The 2,280-nt window shown below is 43.2% G+C and overlaps 1 protein-coding gene across 1 annotated transcript; it reads left to right on the top strand.

Annotated features, from left to right (window-relative positions):
* Positions 1–1,952: 1,952 nt before the first annotated feature.
* On the top strand, positions 1,953–2,223 carry PPTG_22234 (hypothetical protein; the record flags this gene model as incomplete). The annotated part of the gene is made up of 2 exons (XM_008902405.1): positions 1,953–2,004; positions 2,072–2,223. 2 exons carry the CDS (start codon positions 1,953–1,955, stop codon positions 2,221–2,223), a joined length of 204 nt encoding a protein of 67 aa, XP_008900653.1.
* Positions 2,224–2,280: the final 57 nt, after the last annotated feature.

Below are 2,280 nucleotides of genomic sequence, written 5' to 3'. Positions count from 1 at the left end.
GCTTTTAGCAAAGTATGCGGGTTCATGGGTCCTTTTGCTAGTCACAATAACAGTGCTTGCAAGCGTCTTTTGGGGCACTAATAAGCTACGAGGGTCCACCATATCAGCACCTTCTCTAGGCTTTCCGTCGTGCGCTTAGGTCCAGCCCAGGGTGAAATGTAACGGCTAGGTAGAAGAGTCTATAAAATGAGTACTAGAGCTCGTCCGCGTGAAAATCTTTTCGAGCAATTTGTTCCAGCGACTGCTTTCATTTTTGGAAATAGCTAAGACGAAGATAGGCTTCCGTTTGTGAGAAATGGTGAAGGCGAAGAACCTTTGATACTGAGCATAACTATGTCGAACTAATGCAGAGCTTATTGGTTCTCGTGGATAGGGAGCCATTCATTATTTCCATCTCGATGCTTCTTTTGGGCTCTTTGTGTAACACAGTGGTGAGCGCTGGGGCGAGGAAGCGAAGACTGTTCCGAGACGTGGACCGCCGAAGCAAGGAACCGAGGCGGCCCAAAGCGAAGACCTGAGGAGGTGTGGCCAGTTGATGGACCACTGAGGGTTGTTTGGTAAATTTAAAATTCAATTAAAATGAGGAAGGATCTTACGGCTACCTGGCACCTAAGGGTGGCTCACAGTGCTCTCATAAGAATACAGTAGAGTGTATCCGAAAGCCTATCTTTTGCTATCTTCTGATTTGGCTATCTACCAATGATTTTCTTATAAACTTCCACGTAGCAATGTTAACTTGATTCTCTGGCTTCGAGAACATTCTCGATTTTCAGCCAATGAGATCTTATCATTGTCGCGTAAACAAAACTAGCATTTTACTAGAATTTAGGTTTAGCCAATCACATTGTGGATACATTAAAAAATATGCATCTTGCACTTCAATGCCTGACAGAGTGAAAATGACAGCACTCCGTCACACTTTGGTGTTTGTTATCCAAGCCATCACGTGTTGTTTCACGGATCGATGCCGGATTTATTATCTTGCCCGTCCGTTTATTTGAGTCAAAGGACACAGCGCAGTTCTACGAGGCAATTTGATAGCTTCCTTGGTCTACTGTACGAGCGTATGAGAACAAAACTGTGAATAGATACAGTAACGGGTGACCCAGACTGCACAGCTGAATGATCTTACCGGGTAATGGGCTTTACAAATAGCAAATATCTCAAGACCTTTCGTTTGTTTTTTTTTTTGCACTGTAAAATGTTCACAAACGTATCAAACATCTACCCGAATATGTCCGTAATATTCTCGATCTGTTTTGTACTCGGTAAAACATGGAAACCAGAATTAAATGAGTGGTTGTCTGCTAGAAGGCTGGGAACCTGTACGAGCTACGTTGACAAGCTGACCACTATAATTGAGGACTACTTGATGTGCCCCATTTACTGCCTCCACTACTGCCGTACCCCCCCCCCCCTTCAAAAGGCAAACGTCTCGCAAAAGCGCTAGTTTCTGATAGATGGTGCTTCTACATAAACAAGACGAATGTGGAGTACATCATGGGGCACCGTCGTGAAAACATCAAATTCAAATTTAGAAACAATCAATCTTCTAAACTGTTGGGAATATCAATCTCGTCACTGATCTTGAGCACTAAAACGACGAGTTATCGGTCATTCCGCGCATCCTATCACAAGTCACACAGTTTGCTACCATCTAGGTTATTGTTGTGAACGCTGTCATTTTGTTGTGAACTCAGGTCAGTTTAATATGAACTAGGTAGTTATTAGCACAGGTAAGTTAATTATGCACTAGGTCATATTGTCGTGAACACAAGTCAGTTTAATGTGCACTTGGCAGTATTGCTATGAACACAGGTCTGAACAGTATGAACTAGATTCACTTGTTACGAATACAGGTCAGATTAATATGAACTACCATTAGTTTAAATTTGCCTAGCCTCGATCCGGTTCACGAACGGTCTGGTACAAACATTCCAAAACCAAAGGACATGTGTGGCAAGGAGGCTATCATAGCAAATTTCTCCTTCCAGCATCATCTGGGTTAAGACGTCAGTAAAGGTCCAGTGTGAAACAATACATCAGTAGAAACCGGACCCCGAATGGATAGTCAAGGACGCGGTTGAAAATCTTCAAGTTAAGCACTGGGACCTGGACGCACAAACTCCAGATATTGACAATCGCTTCCGTAGGCCAGGAGGTGGCCGACCGTTCAAGATGGATCAGTACGGATATGATGTCGTGAAGTATCACAACATATGATTACGAGAAGACGGTAAAATTATGTTCGCAGACGTAATGTCCTATTCTCGTACAAAG

Source organism: Phytophthora parasitica, assembly GCF_000247585.1.
Source record: "Phytophthora parasitica INRA-310 unplaced genomic scaffold supercont2.13, whole genome shotgun sequence".
Lineage (NCBI taxonomy): Eukaryota > Oomycota > Peronosporomycetes > Peronosporales > Peronosporaceae > Phytophthora > Phytophthora nicotianae.
Note: the sequence above shows the minus strand (reverse complement) of the source record. Positions and strands in the feature narration are given on the sequence as shown.